The sequence below is a fragment of the Natator depressus genome, chromosome 1 (assembly GCF_965152275.1).
Source record: "Natator depressus isolate rNatDep1 chromosome 1, rNatDep2.hap1, whole genome shotgun sequence".
Taxonomy (NCBI): domain Eukaryota; kingdom Metazoa; phylum Chordata; order Testudines; family Cheloniidae; genus Natator; species Natator depressus.
In genome coordinates, this window is record NC_134234.1 from 184,327,779 (window position 1) to 184,346,855 (window position 19,077).

The 19,077-nt window shown below is 40.7% G+C and overlaps 1 protein-coding gene across 1 annotated transcript in view; it reads right to left on the reverse strand.

The window, feature by feature from the left end:
- Positions 1-18,786, reverse strand: part of CD247 (CD247 molecule) — an 85,493-nt gene extending 66,707 nt beyond the window's left edge. Inside the window, exon 1 of the mRNA XM_074946919.1 lies at positions 18,729-18,786. Coding sequence (XP_074803020.1) covers positions 18,729-18,786 — 58 coding nt within the window. The remainder of the gene's footprint in view (positions 1-18,728) is intronic.
- Positions 18,787-19,077: the final 291 nt, after the last annotated feature.

Consider the following 19,077-nt stretch of genomic DNA (forward strand, 5'->3'; position numbering starts at 1 on the left):
TGAAGGTGTTTCAAGTTGGGCTCCCAAAAATCACTAGTCACTTCTGAAACTTTAGGCTCTTATCCCTGGTTGACCTCATCCATCTGCATAACAACATTGCAGACAGGCCTTGAAGTCATCACAGAGACCTGAACCATACTCTTATCTGTGTCCCAGCACTTACCCCTGGAAACATCTCATTCAAAGTGCGCATCATTTCATCTCTGTTGTAATGAGATCTGATTCTGATTTCCTTTGCTCCCAATCCATTCACCATCAGATTTTACCTTGCCTGTTGCTTGGTTTTTTGCTGTCTTGGTGGTTTGAATTGTAGTTGCAGTATCTCACCGTTCAGCTGCCTTTTGCTTTGGCACTGTATTTCACGATCTTTCCTGCTACAGCAGGATGTTTTGTGGGACTCTGCTTATCTCAGCATGGGTTTCTATTTATAGCGCTGTTTTTCATACAAATTAATTGCTAAAAGCAACCCCCACCCTGCTTCAGAGGAAGATTTATGAACAAAGATCCCGAAGTATATTTCTGAGCCAATAGTTTCTAGCCAGTCCCATTCTGTTGGTCTGAGAGTCAAAAATTCACAGTCCTTGGAGAGGCAGTATGTCTAGAGGCTAGAACAGGAGATTGTTCTATTCCTGGCTCTGTAACTGGCTCATTTTGTGACCTTGAGAGAGTCACGTAACTGTGTTGTTCCTCGGTTTACCTATCTATAATAGAGGGTTAATACATATCTACCTCAAGAGTTGTGAGGGCTAATTAGTGCTTGCCAGGGCCAATCAGAGGGGCCCCAGGAGGGCCATTTGGCCTGGGCCTCAAGCTCAAAGGGGGCCTCAAATTTAGACACTTGTTAATTTTTCCTAATATCACAATTGCATTGCATATTTTTGTCAGTTTGCCTGCATCAGTGGCTTCAGGTGAATGCACCTTCAACATGTTAAAGCAGGTAAAGAACTATCACCGTTCAACTATGGGACAAGAGCATTTGAATGGGCTCGCCATGCTGAATATCAACTGTGACATTGCACAAAATCTAGATTTTTCCTCAATAATTAGTGCATTTGCACAGAAAAAGGCTAGAAAAGCATTTGTTAAATAAAAAAAATTTCAAATTATGTTTCACTCTTTTTTTGGTGCCTTACTTTTTATTTTTATTATGGCTAGCGGCCTCAAAAGCTGGAAGTGGCCTGGGCCTCTCTGGATCTCTGAGAGGGCCTGGTGCTTGCAAAGCACTGAGTTCTTGAGAAGCCAGACAATCACTCAATAAATGCAAAGTAACATAAGTGGCAAGCACGGAATCATAGAAACACACGACCACACTGTGAGGGGGAGAAGAAAATCCGATTATAAGATGGCAGTTTCTAAATCCTGCACTAGAACACAGTTCATTCTTGCAGTGTAGATGGTGCCAAGCCATGTTCCCAAATCATGTGACAGCCCAGCTGAAGTGAAAGGCTATAGCATGGTTCAGGGGTATGGTTAAGACACAGTTCAGTCCTGTCTATGCTACAAGACCAAATTGTGCTTTAACCACATTGTAACTGGGTATACCTGCATGGTTGATTTTGCAGTGTAGATGTGACTTCTCTCTCTGTCCATCTTCACAGTTGGGCCTAGTCAACTCTGAGGTTTTCTCTGAAGAACTCCCACATACTGTTGCAAGAATGGTGCAGCTCTCCACAGGTTCTAGCAATGGCAGAACAGTGGCATGGTCCAGCCACCAGCACTTTAACCCCCATATTGTCTAGAGCTGTTCAGATGAGGACTAGTTGACTCAGCAGCTCTACACTAGCACCACCATTGCTAGCTTCTGTAAAAGCAGCACCAGTGGAATATTTTTCCAAGAAGAAGTGTACATCTTTGCAGGATGCTGGCTACAGTATTTGTAGCTATAAAGGTTCTGTGGTGGTTTCCTCGCCCAGCTTGAGCAGGAGTTCCTCCTCTCCAGAGAGCCAACCCTTATTAATACCTTTACACAGTCAACAGCATGGTTACAGCCATCATTCCCATGTATGTACAATTGTGTGGTCATAGAATTCTCCAGCTGTAGGAACCACTTCTTTTTTTCCCCTCAAGTTATGTTTCTTGCCCTTTAGTTTAAGAAAAATCTTCTCACCTGAACAGAATGTAAACTGAGGCAGCATTCCATCTTCCTGAACGAGCAGCCAGCCTGAAACCGTAGCCTTGAGACATGAACTACCCCCATTCATCCCAACTGAGATATTAACATTGAAACCTAATGGCCATTTCACTGTTAACATTGTTAACTCTTTCACTGCTAATCATTTTAATAGAGTCAGTCAGCTAACATACTTATCCATACTCATTAGATTCGGGAGCAGATATTGCAGGGGAGGGCATTGGGGAGGTACATTAGGGCTACTGGCTTCTGTTAGTATGTGGAGTAGGGAACTAGGAATTCGAGTCCCTTTCTCCCACTCCACTGCCTAAACTTTTAAGTCACCTTTATGTCTGCCTGCAAAGGGGACAGGAAAAAAGGACTGCAGAGATGATGCTTCTAAAAATCTTCAGATGCCTCATCTGTTTCCCTTCCTTGCCCAGATGCACCCTATCCTGTTGTTAAAACCGCCCATCTTCCACTCCCACTCCACATCATTTTCTATGGTGCAGTTCTTCATAGATTGTCAGAACAAGATTCTGCAGCATGCTAAAAATGGAAAATTTTGGGTAGGGACATTCCAAAAGGGAGATTTTTATTGAAATAACAAATACAGAGTAGTGCACTTATATCATTCCTTTCTATTTTAATAAAGCAAACCCTGCTTTGAATTTAATTGTAGCTGCCAGAGACAATATCACTCTACTGCAGACTTCAGCTTTGCTCTGCTGCAGAATATAGGTCCAGTGCATCACAGAGCACACAGTTATAACATTTAGAACAGACAAAAAAATTAGCCCATTTAGAACAGACAAAAAATCCCCACCTCCGACATTTGGGGAAAACATGCGAGAGGGCTGCTAGCAAGACTTGTGTTTACATTTGGTTGTAGCTAACGCAGCTCTGCTCTCCATGTTAATGGGTGTGTGTGTGTGTGTGGTTCTTCTGTCTCGCTGCCTCAAAATTTCCAGCTACAAAGCTTTGTCCTGTTAGCAGGTGCCTTCCCTGCTCTCAGGACATAGCAGAGGCTCTGACTAACTGGCTATTTTTCCTTTTTTTTTTTTTTAATATTTCAGCAAGCTCCTTCGCCATAAAACAAAATTGCTGCCAAGTATAGTGCCAGGTTTTAGGGACTGGGGTGCACAAAGCCAATTAAAAGACAATAAAGCACCTATCAACGGAACAAGAGGACAGAACAGAAAGAAAGCATCACAAGAAAAAAAAACAGGAGCAGCTTCGGTGAAAGGAAGACATCACCTACATATTCTCACTTTCATGTATTTCCCCAACAAAATGCTCTGTACAATCTAATGAAATACATTCTAGCAACAAAAATATTAAGTCTCATGACACCTTGTGGGATAGCTAAATACCATATTATATTCCTTTTACAGTCATACAAACAGAGTTTTATTCGCAGCTCTGCCACTGCAAGATGCGAAGCAAGTTGTTTGAACTCTTTCTGCGGCCATTTACCTGCATGCAGAACAGGGACAATAATGCTAATGTTGACTGTACAGAGAGATTGTGAGGCTTTAATTCCAAAATAAACTTTCATCACAAGTCAAGGCTAAAATACACATTCCTTAAATAAGAAGTAGACTTTCAACATTGATTAGACTTTTGAAGTTTGACAAACTTGTGTTTGAGAAGGTCAAGAAATTTGGAGTTAAGGTTCCACAGACAAACATAATGCTGTCCCATGCCTGTAACTTTGTGGCCCTGGTCTACATTACAAAATTGAACTGCATCTGAACACGTTTTTTCAATCAATCATGTTAGCTATCTATGTGCTGAATGCTGTTTAGTAGCCTGTTTGTCCTGGTTTCCACTGACCAGGATACAGTGTTGAACCCTCATTCAGTTAACGTGTTTGTTACCAAGAGGATTTCGATACAGTACAATTTTGTAGTGTAGACCAGGCCAGCAAATCATTTGTATAAAGTAGATACACATCTAAGTATTTCAACAGCTTTCCAAATCTTAAAATTCCTAACAATAAAAGGTGTATGCACAAGTCAACTCTGTTCCATATATGTGGACCAGATAAAGTAAAATGCTAGTTAGCCTAACATTTGGGGGTCTGCAAATACTATTTGTAAAATGGACAGAGTCAAAGTGAACATCTTTATGTGGGTAGCAAGGTCTTTGAAAGGATGGAGAAGTATAGGGACATTTCTACCTGTGTGAAAAGGGTGAAATAACTGCAAAGTCCGATCTAACCTAAGGGTGGGTGGGTGGATAGAAGAGATGTTAGCCGACTGTCAAAGAGGGTACGTGTTGTTGGTTTCTTTATTATAGTGAGAAGGTGGGTTGGGAATAAACAGGTCTTTGATGTGTGTACGGAGAATAAGAGGTGAGAAGTTTTAACTGGTTCAAAAGGGAGTGAGAATTGGAGGCAACATGTGTAGTGGGTGCATGGTGGGTGGATGGTAGTCCCGTCAGCCTGTAAAGGGTGGGGTGGAACAGTGGGGAGCAGGTAACATGTTGAAAATACAGAAGAGGTAGATTGTGTAGGTGTCAGGATAGTTCAGGGATGTAAGTGTAAGGTGGTCAGGGAAAGATTTAGGTTGTTTGCTGATCACACCCCTGGATTTCCTGACTTCCAAATAGTCTCACAAGGCTCCTTTTGATTAATACAAAAATCATTGTATAATTTCTTAGACCTGCAGTAGATGGGCAGAGGATTCTACTGCTACATGCCTCTTCTGTGCAGAGGGCTGGTGGTGAAGTTTATCACCTCACACCCCCATTAGTGGGAGAGCAAATATAGAGCAGCAGTGTCTGAGGGGACACAACTGAGGGAAGACGTGCAAGGGAAGAGGGGGCAGGGGAGGAATGGAGAAAGAGGCAGCAGTAGCGGTAGCCTCTGAACAAGGTGCATAGACCTAGCAGTGAACTGTTGCTCTGCTCCTCTGGGCACCAGCTGGGAGGCAATTGCTCTCCCCCTGCCAATGTTTTCTCACACTAGGGCAGATGTGAGAGATGTGATTGCAAGATGCTAGGAGATTTTACACTACTTCACTAAGCATGTACATGTATGGTACTACACAACGCCTGCTAAAAAGCACTTATGTTCCTGGGGGGGAGGGGCGGGATGAAAAATTGACTGTGGGGAGTGGAAGAGGATTTGCTTCCAAGTTTCTGTCTACACAGCAGCCGGAAGGGTGAGTCCCAACATTCATGGACAGACATGCTAGCGCTGCTCAAGCTAGCATGCCAAAAATAGCAGTGTAGTCCCAGTGGTAAGGGTGTCGGCACAAGGCCCTTTAAAGAATAGTCAGCATTTCAGTGGAGGCAGAATAATTAAGAATGTGGCATATTAGAAAACACACAACCGAGTTTCCTTAGGAAAAGGACATTAAATAATTTGAACATAAGTGAAACTGCAGGAGCAGGCTAAAGAGGGAGAATTCTAGATCCATGGGAACTTCACCCATCCAAGATCTCCAGAAGGAAATTAAGTTAAAACATTACAACTGCACAACAAGCTCCCACTGACCGATCACACCCTGTTGTGAGAGGAGAATACTGCTTCTACCTACTTGCAAGCATTTTCAAATGAACCCTTTCACTGGTGTCACATTCATCACTCAGTGGTGAGCATCTCCAACATTTAAACTGTCAGAAGATATTTAGACCTATTTAGGCTATAAACTCATAAAAGCAGAGATCCAGTCTTTGTATCTAGCTATAAATTGCCCATCAAGTTGTTAGTGGTATGCAAATTATAATGAGGAATGGCATAGCAAACAGTTTCTTACAGTTTACAAATAGTCTATATGGGGGGGAAATCACTTCTTCCACCACTAGGGTCAGACAAGAAGATACAGGCAGCCCATCCCAGCCATTGTTACAAGCAGCTCAGGGAATATCTTTAGCGCAGCACAATTTTATTTTTTGGGAAGGTAAGTGGAGGAAAGGTTTGGGCTTTCCAGAGAAAGAATTAAATGTGTATAGGGGCTCCACTGAATTGCTCTCTCTAAGAGGAATATACAAATTAGTATTATTTACTTACATTTCATTGTAATATTAGAGCACCTAGTTCACTGTATATTTAAAAAAAAACAAAACACTTTAACTTACTAGGTTTCCCTTCTTGGATTTGTTCTTCTTTCTCTTTCTTCCCCCCCCCCCCCCCCCCCAGCAAGTTCTTTTCCTTTCCTTTTATGATAGATGCTGAAATCATTTTCCCCTCAGACTAGCTTTTCAGCTATGATAAAATTATTGTTTTCTCCCTCCAGGTTCTATTTGCTCCATCTTTCCCCTATGTTTTTTCAATCTTTTCTCTTCCTTCTATTTCTCCATATCAATATGATCATTCCCTCTTTCTACAGTACCCTAAACCAACTTTTCTTCTTTCCACACATTCTTGCACTGTGCTCCCTTAACCTCTTAATTCCTGTTTACTGACATGCCACACAGCTGCCCAAGCTTATCCACTGACACATCTGCACCTCATAGCCACTCACTACCACTGCTTGCCTTATCCACCACACACTAGAAGGGGTGGGGGAGAAGACGGATAGTTTAGTTGAACTCTACTTTTATAGCCCAAAATGGAAGCAGAACCCCTGCTGTTCACAGATGATGTCTCCTAGCCTGCACCACCAACTCAAGAAGTACCATAAGTATTAGAATTTGGAACCGTCTATAGATAAGAGGCAATGTAGTTTGATCACTAGGCATGGCCTGGGAATTAGAAGACCTGGGTTTTATTCCTAGTTAATCTGGTGACTTCGGGTAAATCTGTGCCTCAACTTGTCCTCCCCCCATAAAATGGGAAGATGAAATGGTCTTTCCTTTCCTTTGTATGGCTGAAAAGCCCTAAATAGGGCTAAGCACTTTACATATGGGCATGGTAGCTTGGAGGGAACTCCCTTTCTGGGGACCTGATCTGTGGCCTTTCCCCTAATCCTGCCTGCTGATGAGCCTTGAGGAATTCCGTGTGTTGCATTTAAAAGGGGAATAGACAGCAGGCCCTATCGCTACTTGTATTACAGTACTGCCTTCAAACTGCAACTAAGATTAGGGCCTCATTATGCTGGGCACTGTACAAGGTGCGAGAGACAGCTGCAAAAAGCTTACAGTCTAAATAGGCAGACAAATATGAGAGAAAGGAGGCATTATCCCCATTTTACACATGGGGAACTGAGGCACAGATAGATTAAGTTACGTGGTCACACAGAGTGTATGGCAGAGCCAGGAACTGAACCCCAAGCTTTTGGCTCCCAGGCCATTTTCTCCAATAAAGCCCATTATTCTTATCGGGAGACTTGCAGCTGCCCAGGACTGCCAGATTAGAGAGGTGGGCACCCAGCTCTGTTGCTGCTGCAGCAGCACTCCCCAGGCAGTGTTCTAACTTCAGAGTGTGTTCGATCTCCCTCCCTCTGTTATCTGTATCCCTTGGGTACTAGAGCTGGCCTGGACTCTAGCACTTTCCCCTGCATCTCACAGTAGTTTGGAGAACCGGGCCTAAGTGATCAAGGGATGAGCAAGTATGGCTTCAGGAGTGGAAAGATTAGGGTTCAGTCACAGCTAACCACATGGCAGCAATATTCATATTTCTGTTGTACTGCAGGTGGGAGAGAGCAGCAGCTATCCTGTGGTCCATTCCAGAACCTCCCACATGCCAGAGCCTGGCTGGGCAATCCAGACTTGATGAAATGCAGTCAATTCTGAAGTGCAGGGTAGCTATCAGTGGAAAGGGAAATTTTTGGGCAAAGGCACTGGGGTGGGGAGGGCAAAAAACGATCCTTACCCAAAGGACATACAGAACTGGCAAGACTGTGGTGTCCTACCTTGTCTGAAAGAACAACAGTGAAATGCATGGTGTAACCCTCACAATTTCTGGGTGTGGTGTTCTGTCCCATCTAGTGGCACCGAGACCACTTAAAGAGCAAGATAAAATGAGTCTGCTCTATAGCCTTAGCTAACAGCCAGTTGGTTTTTAGCTCATGCAGTCGAGAGCCTCATGCACTGAGGTCCCAGGTTCAATCCTGCCCGCCGACAACCAGAGTCTGTTGGCGTTACAAGTAGGGGCTCATCTGGGATTTCAATTGGGAAGACTCCAAAGCTCAGGATGCGCTTCCTCAGCTAGGGGAAGTATGTAACCCACATGCCTTCTGGGTGTGGTGTTCTGTCCCATCTAGTGGTACCAAGACCACTTAGAGAGGGAGATAAAATGAGTCTGCTCTACAGCCCTAGCTAACAGCTAGTTGGCTTTTAACTTACACGGTAGAGGCTCATGCACTAAGTTCCAGAAGTCCCAGGTTCAATCCCACCCCGCAACGACTGGGGTCTGTCGGCTTTACAATGGCACTTAATTAATCTACTTTGAAAGAACTAAGCTCATCCTGCTGGGGTTTGAACCTGTAGTTCCTGATCTAACAAATATAGGTATTTTAAAGCTAATATGTAGACTAAGCCATCACTTTTAGCAAACAGGCCTGTGGCTTCAATACCTAAAAAGAACAACAAGAGAGAAAGAGGGCAAACCTGCCAGCTACTTCTTTGCAGCTGAGAGAGATAAAATCAGATAAAAACATCTTGGAAAAGATGTTACAGCAAGATAGGTTTACATCTGACACTTGTTTAAGAGAATTATAAAAGTAGAATTATGTGAAGCCTGAAAATCTGTTACTGTTCCTCAGCCAATGCAGACATACCGAACCACAGCAACAACAAATACATTTTAGTAATGTTGGGTCTGGATGCAGGTTAGTAAAATAACAACTGAGGTTATTCAACCTAAGAGATTAATTTAACTGCATGAACAGGTTGGCAACAGAAAATTCCAGTTCTGTCCACTTCACGTAAGCTCCGGCCACCTCAAATGCTAAAGCAGGAGATCAAAGCAATGTAGCCAACTATCTTGATTTTATTGCGAGTCCCGTGATATTTGATGGTTTATTAAAGCCACAACTCCTGGAGACAAGTGGTTATATGAGAATCCCAGCTTTCATTAAAAAAGTTAAGTAAGTTTCTAGCTCTCATGATTACAGAAAAAAAAGCTGGAAGATGCGACCTAAATGAACCCTACAGGCTCAAAACCAGAAGGCAAATAAAGAACCCCATATTTATTTATTTCTAAAACCTCATAATTTTAAAGCCAATTTCATGTATTTCTGGGGCATGACTCATGATTTTGGAATGGTTAGGGTTGGCAATACTTTCAAAGTTACAAGCGTTCATCATCAGAACTTCCGGTTATACCCTGAGACACTGCTACTAATTGCTTGGGGAAGCAGCTGGGTTGTAATTATACTAGAATGGTAACTGCCCAAACTATGTGGCTGTCCATGACAGTCCACTATTACTTACGCATCCTCAAGCTACCCAAGGGATTATGGGTGTTTTGTTTTGTTTTTCCACTATGTTTGGTGCAATCCGGCTGCGCTCATATACAGACAAAACCCCCACTGATTTCCCACTAACTTTTAAGGACCAGATGGGATCAGGCCCTACTCTAAGAAGCCTTTGAATGTTATCTGTTCTTGCCTTGTCTTATATTAACTGTGCAGGTTTTTTTTAGTTTAGACCTGTTTTTCTGTCCCCCTCCGACAGCACAAGAACAGACATTTATTTGAAGCAGGGTTAGAGATATTCATAGGTCTGTATTTATTTTTAAAAGTGATTACAGTCAAATGGGCTTGTGAAAACGGACTTTTATTTTCACCTATATCCAATAATAAATTTTGCTTTTAAGAAACCAACTTTAAAAGTGACCTGGAGTGCGATGTTCAACTTTCAGTGAAAGATCAAACTTTACCAGACTATTAGTTTTCACTGGACTTTGAGGGGTCATTTTCACAACAATACCTATCTGCTGAGCTCTGCATGTTTGTTTAAAAATCAAATTTTAAAATTCCATACTTAAAAAATTAAGTGAAAAATGAGCCAAATCATGACTGACGTGGGTGTTGTGCACTCCCTCCTGCACAGGGAAAGGAAACCAGAGCAGAGGTGATGAAATGCTTAATCTACTTTTCAATGCCCAGCTCCTGCAAGGATTTATGCGCCTGCTTAACTTTATTCATGTGAGTAGCCCCAGTAAAACATGTGCACAAATTTCAGGACCCAGGCTTAAAAAAATTTCAGAAGGAGGTCCAGAGTTCAAAAATCATAATGATCAGAAAAGGTCCATTACTAGTGGTGTGAGAATGTGACCCGGAACCTGGGGTGAAAGCTGAAAGAAAGAGAGTATAGGGCCAAATTCATCCATGAGGCGCACCTCTTGAAGTCAATGGATGTGCAGCACAGATGATTTTGATCCTTATCAGGGGAAAAAACACTTACAGATTTGAATAGTCAGATACAAGTTAAATCAAATGCAGAAGAAAGGTGGATTGAAAGACTAGCAGCCATTTATATACCCCCTTGGAATTATTTAAATAAGAAATGATGCCACCGAAAAAAGATCAAAGACAAAAAAATTATACATACACACACTCTACACTTGTATAGCACCTTTCATCTGAAGCTCTTAAATAAATGTTTTGTGTGTGTGTACACACACACACACACACACACACTTTTTTAATGAATCAAACCTTACAATTTCCTTATAAGGTCAGCATTATTGTCTACATCTTACACATGGGCAAACTGAGGCTCACAAAGAGAGAATAAGGCCCAATCTTGCAATGGGATGTGTAAGGGCAAATACTTGTGTTTGCACAGAACTCCTGTGGGATTCCACATGGATGCAAGGGTCTGTCCACATGGATCTGGTTGCAGGATCAGGGCCCTTAGTGATTTGTTTCAGGCCACACATTTCATATTTACAAAAAAATAGCCTGAGTTACTTAGTATGAAAATACGATTTGTGTTTAACTACTGTACAGTGCATGGTAAAGGTCAGCGATAAAAATGAATGCAAAATGGGTGATTTTGAAAGATCAATATAAAACAAAAATTCCATTTTTATGCCGTGCAATATTATCACTGTTTAAGCATTTTCAGTGAATTGTGTGTTAGTGAAAGATACCAGCCTGATAACATTGGTGACTAAAGCCCTCTAGTCATAGAACCTAATTTTGTTTTGACGATTATAACTCAAAAATGGCTGGATGGTTTGTATGACATCTTTTAAAGGACTAAATACATTGGATTCCTGGGTTGAAATTATATACTGCAGGTTGCAGCTCACAGCAAATATTTACAGCTGAATTTTAAAACCCCGAAAAGAGAAGGACTTAGATATGATGGCATACATTTATTGCCGCACAGAAGCTACATTCTTGGATTGATGGTGGGTAATACTAATCAAGACAAAAATAAAATCCAAAATGGAAATCTGTGGTATGAAAGGTTTCAGAGTAGCAGCAGTAACAGAGTGTTAGTCTGTATCCGCAAAAAGAAAAGGAAGACTTGTGGCATTTGTTAGTCTCTAAGGTGCCACAAGTCCTCCTTTTCTTTTTGGTATGAAAGTAATCTCTCTCTCTCCAACTCTACCAATTTTATGGTTTTCAGTTGCTGCCTATCACCATATTATCTAAGCACCTTCCACGTAAAATCAATAGCAAAGTCCTCTGAGGATTATCTGCTAAAATACTTCTCTCCAAGATGAGTGTATGCACAGTACAAATACCATGACTTTAGGCTCCCAACCTACTGTCCAATCCACATAGGCCAAGTTCAATAGGTCTCCACACAGGCATAGGGATCCACCCATGTGGATCAGAATGTAGATCAGAAATGTGATCCATCTCATTAAGAAACTTGTCCCAAAGGATGGGAGAAGGGGGAGAGAAATATTATATGACTGAGGTTTTAAAAAATAAGGTCCAATCTATGCTGAAAAAGTGTGCGTCTAATTTAGTGAACCATTATACTTCATTAATTTAGCTTTCCGCTTGTGCAATGTTTGCAGCAGATCAGAGTTTCCCCCAGGTTTTTTTTTTTTTCAAGAACACTGTTTTAACTGTATGGATTTGTTGATCGCAAACATCTTACTGCCATTCTTCAATACACGACAGCCCAGCTGTGTCGTTTAATTGGGATTTATCATCTAAGCCAAATACATTTGTTTCTGATCCATGACTGGATTGGTGGGCAAGCATTGGTGGGATTGTGGCATGAATGTTTGTCCAAGTGGATTTAAAGTTTGGTTGCTGCATTTATACAAATAAAACTCCACCACTCTAATGTTGATCGGAAGTGAACACAAAAGGGGCATGTGTATGGCTAGAGCAAATTCATTACAAAATCTGAATGACTATCCATTTTTAAAAGTGTGCAATATTCACCCAGGTTTGTTGTATAATCACTTTTTTAAAAAAAAATATCAATATTCTACCCCAAAGTTACCAAAACACTAAGGCTTAAAATACCATTAGTGCAGTGTTTGGGTCCAGTCCTTGTAGACCAGTGTAGGGTCAGGTTTTGGGGTTTTTTTTAAATAAAGGTGGTTTTGTCTGCTTGTTTTCACTACTCACAGTTGGGGGGCAAACACAGAATGAAGACACTGGCAATAGATTTTGCCCTGGTAATGTTGGCGTAAGACACTGTCCTGATACTAAATCCTTTGTCACTCTCTCATCAGAGTAGGCTTTTTGGGTGTCTTTCTAAAACTCGGAGCAGGTTACTGAGAGTAGCCATTTTCCAGCTCTCATTTAAGAACTGTGTGTCTTAATGTACAGGCTCCAGAGATTTATTTTCACTGGAAGAAACTATGGATATCCCCACTCCCTCTAAACCAGTGGTTCTTAACCTTTACTGCAGCCTGCACCCCTTTGGTTCTCAAAATATGTTCTTGAACCCCTTATCAAAAAATGTTCTTGCACTCCTCATCAAAAATCATTGAAATAGGTCAGTTCTTTAAACCTAGATATATTTTTGTTTGTATATTACAGTAATAGTTAACATTATACATTTTTAAATAAATACATAGGTTTGATGAAACAAAGTAGTTGTATTTATGTGCCGGTACTTAATTTGTGTTTTCGATGATTTACCTTCTAAAAAAATCTGGCATGTCTCGCACCCCCAGAAAGGGCATCTCGCACCCCCAGGATGCGCTAAACTATCTGTTCCCTGGCTCTAAAAGTTCAATAGCTTTCCGGTCAAAGAATGAATTTTCAATATTGCCAATCCATAGTGTTCAAAAATCATGATCAGGTCCCCTCAAAATCATGAGATTTAAAAAAAAAAAAAAAAATTCAGGGAGGAAATTTGCTTTCTGATTTTTGAGCCTTTCTGGTTCACATTGTCTGGCTTTGAATTGCAATCCTGAGGGCTGAAAACTTTTATTTTTAATGGAAGCTGAGATTCACACCTAATCCCATGATTCCAGGAGTTGGGGCTTTAAGAAAATCACCAAATATTGCAAGACTTGAGAAAAAAACATGAGAGTTGGTAACACTGCTACCCCCTACGCACTCCCATTCTGTTCTACCGTGCCTTGTATTATATCAGTTGCTTGGTAATATTACAGTCCCTTCCTCCACCACTTCTATTCACTTCTAAGTTCTTATACTGTAGCATTTGTGCCTCCAAAGAGCATAACGTTATTCGGGTGGCTTCTCCTTCACTCAGAAATTTCACAAATCAGTCAGTACTATTTTCTTCAGAAAGCATCAGGAGACAGGTGGAGATGTGCAAGTATTATTTCACTGTGATTATGTCAAAACAACAACATGTAGGCTGTATGTTGTACACAATAATATTTGAATTGGCTCAGGAACCTGCTTTCAGCCATGTTACAGCATAACAACAGTGGTGCAGAAAGTGGCCGTGTACCAGCTTTTTCGTTTTGTCTTTTTTCCTTTGGTTTAGGATTCTTTTTCTCTCCAAGTTGACTGTAGTCATTTCCAATTCAGTAGACTAACTAATCTTATAAGAAATGATCACAAACAAAAAGCAGAGAGGGCTTTCAAATTACAGTGGGTGGTTTCTAGCAATTTTGGTTTTTTAAATATTTGAAACATATTTAAAATTAAAATTCAGCTTCCACGCCCTTGAACAAAACTTGTACACGCACTGACGGGTGTGCGTGTTTAAGGGTTGGGGAAAGAGCATGGCTAGGTATGGTCTTTCTTCTCTGTTTTTAATAGCTAAATTGTCAAAGGAGGGAGCAAATGGAGCACCCACAAACACTTCCATTTACCCCTTGCACACACACAAGTGCTCACACACCAGTTGCACACAGCTAAACATTCACACACCCATTTTCTTCCCAGTTTTCGGCAAACAAGTATTTGCATGTGCAAATTGAGGAACTGCAAACTCAACTACTCATATGTATGCAGTTATCTGGTTTGTATATGTGAATACTAGTCACCTGTGTATGGCAATGTGGGATTTCACATAGCATAGCTTTTATCCCCTTCTTTGAAAAATTTGATTCTAAACCTCATTCCTAAGGGATACAGATTACACATACTTTTTTAAAGAAAGAGAAATAAATGTAGTTAACAGATCTACAATCAGAGCTAGTCTCCAAACATCAGGTAACACATTATTGCACATCAAAAAAAAGGTTGTAAAGCCCAATTTCTCCAAGATTCAGTAAGTAGAGACACTTTCTTAGCAATAAAATAAAAGGAGTAACAACATTTTAATGTAGGTTTTGATCCAAGTTATATACATATGACACGGAAATATTTTCAACACACACAGACAAACAGAGGAGATGCTTTTGGCAGGCCTGACATTTTCTTGGGTTTTTTTTTTTTTTTTTTAAATGCTGTGTCTTCTGCCCATGCCTTCCTAAATGAGCAAATGTACCATATCTGTTATTTAACAGGCCCCCATCTGTTCCTTCACGGACACAGTTTAAAGTTCTAGATGGTGGCCGGGGGTGTTGTCTTGGCTATAGTTATATAATGATAAGGACTTTAAAATTCTTACTGCTGTAAACATGGAGTTAATTAGAATTTAAAAAATTTGGGAGGGGGGGATGTTATTTTTTGAGATTTAAAACTTTTTGTTGTTTGATATTTTGTATTTCAAAATCATAATTTAACAGTGTGCATGGATTCCACAAATAATGGGTATCTAAACTACATGTTGTATGAATTTGCATCCGTTATTAGCAACCTACCCAATTTCTTCAATTTATCTACATAGTCCAACAGTATAACAAGGATAGACTTGTACAGGAAATATAGTTATACATTTTCAAATGGCTCCTTCCATTTTAAATACACTCCCTATTGCATGGGGGGGAGTCAGATGGAGTGAATCATTAACCTGTTACCTCACTCATTAAGAATTTAACATGGTATTGTTTTAAGAGAGCGCTTACGATATAACATATAACGATCGCTAAAGAAACTGAATTTAGCACTGTAGGAGCTTAATAAATACCCCGTTATAAAGAAGGACTATATTTGCCTACATTTTGTCTGATGCGCAAACGTCCCATTTCTGAGTATTTATCATGAATTATTAATGAATCATTGTGAGTAGAAAGAAGCACAATTATTAAGTCCCTGGTAGATTTTTGCGTTAGTGCCAAGAATACAGCAAGGACAGTGTAGATGATATGGAGGGTGGCACCTAAAAATATTCTCTTTACATTTGTTTGAAGTATCCAGGATGTATTTGTAAACAAGAATTTTTTTTTCTGTTTTTTAAAGTGTAGATCTTCTAAATAACTATTTTAAGGAAGGAAGGAACAAATGAACCCTTAACACACAACGCTGCCCATTTCTTCCTGTTACCCATGTGGTGATTAGCAAATCGTTCCTGAGTTGCACGCTACCCTATGGGTAGAAGGAGCAGTTGCATAGGGCAGCTAAATGTGTGAGTGATGTCTTTCCATGGTGTGAGTGATGTCTTTCCACGGTGGACATTTCTAGCTTCCCTACAGCCAACACAAATAATCCAGTGCGGGGTTCAATTCAACAGGAGATTTTGAGAATTCGTCCCTTTTAGGACCCTGTTGCATGTCTTCATATGGCTCTCATATTAAGCTGACCCCCCCCCCAGGAAAAAAAGGCAGTACTGCCCCAAACACTGCCATATTGCTATTGGAAACTGCAATGGTTTGTGTCCATCACTGCAGCATATTGCAGGGCTTTCAGGGGTTTTTTTATTTTGGGGGCGGTTCTTGTAGGACAGACAGAAGAAATGTCTTTTAACAGAATTTCCCTAAACAGCAGAATACAGCGTGATAAACAAAATCACTCTGCTCAAAGACTCAGAACATATTTATTTTCTTTTATAAACGCCTTCTAGTGAAATATTTATAGGAGGGCCTGAACCAGACCTCTAGATCCAATCCCGCTGAACTTTGGAAAGGGGAAGCATTCCAAAATCCAAACGTGGATCTGAATTTCTCCAGCAGCTCCTCTCGCTTTATTGGTCAAACCCCAACTCAGAACATCCTCAAATTTGTGGGCTGGGGTCGATGGCTAAATCAGAATTTTGCGGCTTTAGTCCATAGCTTGAACTACTCTTAAAAAAAGTTTCTGGTGCTTGATGTATTTGGCTCAACACTGTTGAGAGCAAAAAGAAAATGCATGGTTGCTCTCCAGCTACCATTCCTGGGGCCAGCACCTTTTGCTGGACTAACTACAAAACAAGCAGACTCCTATAGCGAAGAAGACTGAAAATCCTGAGCGCCATAGTATGAATGCATTGTAAAGTGCCATCTGCAATTCCACTTAGTGATGGTCTGCTTAAAGCAAACATGTTCTGTGAAAAATAAAAATATACTTTGTTTTAAGAGGGCTCCTATTTACTCTAAATAACGGAAGGTCCCGGATTCAGGGTTCTTAGTTTTGACCCCAAAAATTCATCTGCCTGGCAATATGTTTAGACTAAATTAATAGTGAAGAGCTCACATCTTTGTTAGTGTACCTATATACCATTTGAATTATTCCATGGAATCTGCACTATCATCCTCTTACCCTACATTCAATCCAAAATGTGAAAAGGTCTTCATAATATTGCAACTACCCAGCCAGAACTTCTGCCCTCAGATACATACACAACCATCTCCATTTAAATCAACAGGAATTGTACATAGAGCAAAATTTGGTCCAGGGTGTGTCATAGCTAAATAGTCTCTTCCTGTGAGCGTGGTTATCCCCAAGGTGTGTGAACAGAGAGACCTTAATAAAGTTGATATTTTAGTAATTAGGAGATTTGATTAAATTGCTCTATTTTTTCAGTACGGCCTTTCTGCTAAAAAAAGAACAAATAAGAGCAAGAACCTGTAGCATGCTAGATTCTGATGTTTTATAAAAGAATGAAAGAGGAAGGATCAGAGAAACAAATGTTGACCCTAAGTAGTTTCTAAATCTTTATGTGCTTATAAGTACAATCACCTTTCCTTCAGACATCCTAGGCCTTTGTGCATTTTGAAAATATTCTAAGAGGACAGAAAAATGCTTTTCCTACTTTTGGTACACATACTTGTGCATGGGCACACACAGCTCAATGTATGTAGAAACACATTAATCTCTCAAATGGATATATTATTGTTATATATTAACATAAATGTAGCTGTGAGTACTTACTGCGGAGAATGCAAATCTAGTTTAAAATCCTGTTGAAATATATGGTACACAGGTTAACTAGAACATGATTATGTCGCACAGCAGCAGTGAATGCTTTGGGTCATTTCCCTAATCACCAAAAACCTTGTTTATTTGAAAGTTTATTGAGGTCCCCAAAACACTTCATGTAAAAGCGCTGTTTATGGTGCATTGGTTGTGTACATTGACTAGAGAAAACGATGAAACTCTTCATATGGATTTTCTACATACACTTGAAGGTGGCCTCACTGTCTTTCATGTTTGCTGACTTACTCAAATTCAGGCCTTTTCCTGTCCCTTCTCTAGATGCAAATTAAATTGATCTAGTTTTCCTTGATTTTACGGATTAATAAAATGTATGTCCATCTTCCCCCAAATTAACTTAAATCGTGGATGTTTGCATGTTAAACCCACTCCACTGTCTGCCTGAGTGGAGTCGGTTTATAAACACCCACCAAACACACACACAAGGTAAGGAAACTTCATTCATTTTTATTAGTTACATCTGCTGAAAGCAAATGTACAGGTATAGAAAAAGATGGGGGGAATCATAGCCTTTTTACCCTTCCTCTAATCCCTCAACAGCAGCTTCTGAGCTGCTAGGGTGTGACGTTTATTGGAAACCAAGCACTGAATGTGCCACTAAAGATCAACGCAGTGCTTACTCTATCCAGCTAAATTAAAGGTATCTCTTGGGCAGCATATTGAAGGTGGTTGCACTCAGCATATCAACTTTTCATTTTTTAAATCCCAAAGAGAGAACTGTTGGGGGGAGGGTTAGAAACCCCATTTAATTACAAGATGTTATTCAGCTGTCATATCTTTTACTGTGACACAACAAAGGCAGGCCTCATCAATGGTAGGTAGCTGCTGCTGCTGCCTCATTTGCCCCTCCCCACCTTTCAAAGGATTTCTTTATAGCAAAGACTTCATTTTCAGCAAGTCCTGCAGCTGCCGGTTCTGAACTAGTGCATAACTAGTCATAATTAGGAGGACAGACATGCTAGAGGTTCACACGCAGATGCCCTCCTGCTACCAGAAGGGCGGGGATCCGACAGAAACGTTGTGTTCTGTCCCCACCTCAAAAAGGTTTTAAAATAGTTCCTTGTAATATGAAAAGCTGGCCATACCTGTAATTGGGAGCTGTGCCTGCAGGACAGCAGAGATAACAATCCCCTTCCACTTCATCTTGCTCCCCCGGATTGCACTGAGGGGCTGGAGGCCGCGAGTTAACAGAGAGTGGGATGGTGAGGAGAAAAGGCACCTCCACTGGCTTTGTTCTTCTGGCTGTCTCCACAGGAAGTGCGAGGTCTATAAGATCTTTCAGAGTCCACCTGCCGGCAGTGTGGTTGAAACACACGCTCCTTCTTTTGCTTCACAACCAGGAAGCTTTAGAGGTTTGGTTTCATATTCTTGGTATTGATGTGTGGGGTTCTCTTTTTTCCCCTCTTTTATTAGTTTTTCTGATAGAGCCTCAGA